Source organism: Alexandromys fortis, unplaced genomic scaffold (genome assembly GCF_014885135.2).
Source record: "Alexandromys fortis isolate MF-2015 unplaced genomic scaffold, M_Fortis_MF-2015_v1.1 scaffold_8492, whole genome shotgun sequence".
In the NCBI taxonomy this organism is placed as follows: domain Eukaryota; kingdom Metazoa; phylum Chordata; class Mammalia; order Rodentia; family Cricetidae; genus Alexandromys; species Alexandromys fortis.
The window spans coordinates 1-1,268 of NW_026076347.1; the positions used below are offsets into that span (position 1 = coordinate 1).

The window sequence follows — 1,268 nt, forward strand, 5'->3', positions numbered from 1 at the left end:
TGTGAAGCTGGGCAGGCGGGAGCCCGCCAGGTGCTGCAGTTCACTCCTGTTCCCCACATTCCATTTCATGACATCTGGATAGTCCCCGTTTCTAAAAATGGGGTGGGCAAACCAGCCCAGGGAAAACTGCAGCATCCGGTCGGCAGCTTCCACATCTCTTAGGACCCCTGGGTCTTTGGGTTCCACCCAGTGAGTGTTGAGGTTCAGTGAGATGACCCCCTTCTGCTCCTGCCTGTATTTCTCATCATAAGTATGGTAGACTCTAGCATGAGCCTTGATGAGTGTGTGGCTGACCCTGTAAGGTGCCCAGCCGGGGTCCTGCACATTTGGGGGAAACACCCCTGAACCATAGCCTAACTGTGACACATACAGGGGCTCATTAAAGGTCATCCAGAACTTGACTCTGTCACCAAAGGTCTTAAAACAGAAGTCAGCATAGCTGTTGAACAAATCAATCAAAGAAGAGTTCTCCCAACCTCCAATATCCTGGAGGGCCTGGGGCAGGTCCCAGTGATACAGTGTCACCATGGGAAAGATGTTGCTCTGCAGCAAGCCGTCAATCAGCCTGTTGTAATAATAGACACCTTGCTCGTTGAGGGAACTGATAGTTCCAGTTGGGAAAATCCGAGGCCAGGAGATAGAGAACCTATAGGCCTTGACCTTCAAGGCGCGAAGAATGTTCAGGTCTTCATCCAGTTTCTTATAGCTGTCACAAGCTATGTCTGCGGTGGCATTGTCTTTCACGGTGCTCCCTGGACTGTGGGTGAAGTTGTCCCAGATGCTGGGTCCTTTCCCGTCAGCATCCCAACCTCCTTCGATTTGATAGGCCGAGGAGGACACGCCCCACAGGAAGTCATCTCTGAATGTGCCATGATAGAACAAGTCTCTCTCAAACTTGGGCTGGTTGGAGAACTTCTCCCACACGATTTTAGCCTGGGAGGGCACCTCAGATGGGAAGTTGTAGAAGGTTGTGGCTCTGGAGGAAAAGTCTGCTTTCATAGGCACTGGGGTTCTTCTCAGCTCCTTGGCAGGGAAACCATTCTTTTCAATGATGCCAGTGAAGAAGTGGGCAGATCTCCTGGCAGTTCTCGGCCTGCTGCTGTCACTAAAGTTGACATGGTACAGCCCGAACCTCTGGCTGTACCCTGGGGGTCCTTCGAAGCCATCAATGAGGGAACGAGCAATGTATGCACGGACATCCACCAAATCCTCCTTGACAGCTGTAAAAAGAAAACAAAGTCAGCCCTGTGCGAGTGCATGCGTGTGTG

At 51.7% G+C, this 1,268-nt stretch overlaps 1 protein-coding gene across 1 annotated transcript; it reads right to left on the reverse strand.

Moving 5' to 3' along the window:
• Positions 1 to 3: 3 nt before the first annotated feature.
• On the reverse strand, positions 4 to 1,220 carry LOC126496562 (lactase/phlorizin hydrolase-like; the record flags this gene model as incomplete). The annotated part of the gene is made up of 1 exon (XM_050134037.1): positions 4 to 1,220. A coding segment is annotated over one exon (1,217 nt), but the record flags the coding sequence as incomplete, so codon positions are not given.
• Between the last annotated feature and the right edge of the window lie 48 nt (positions 1,221 to 1,268).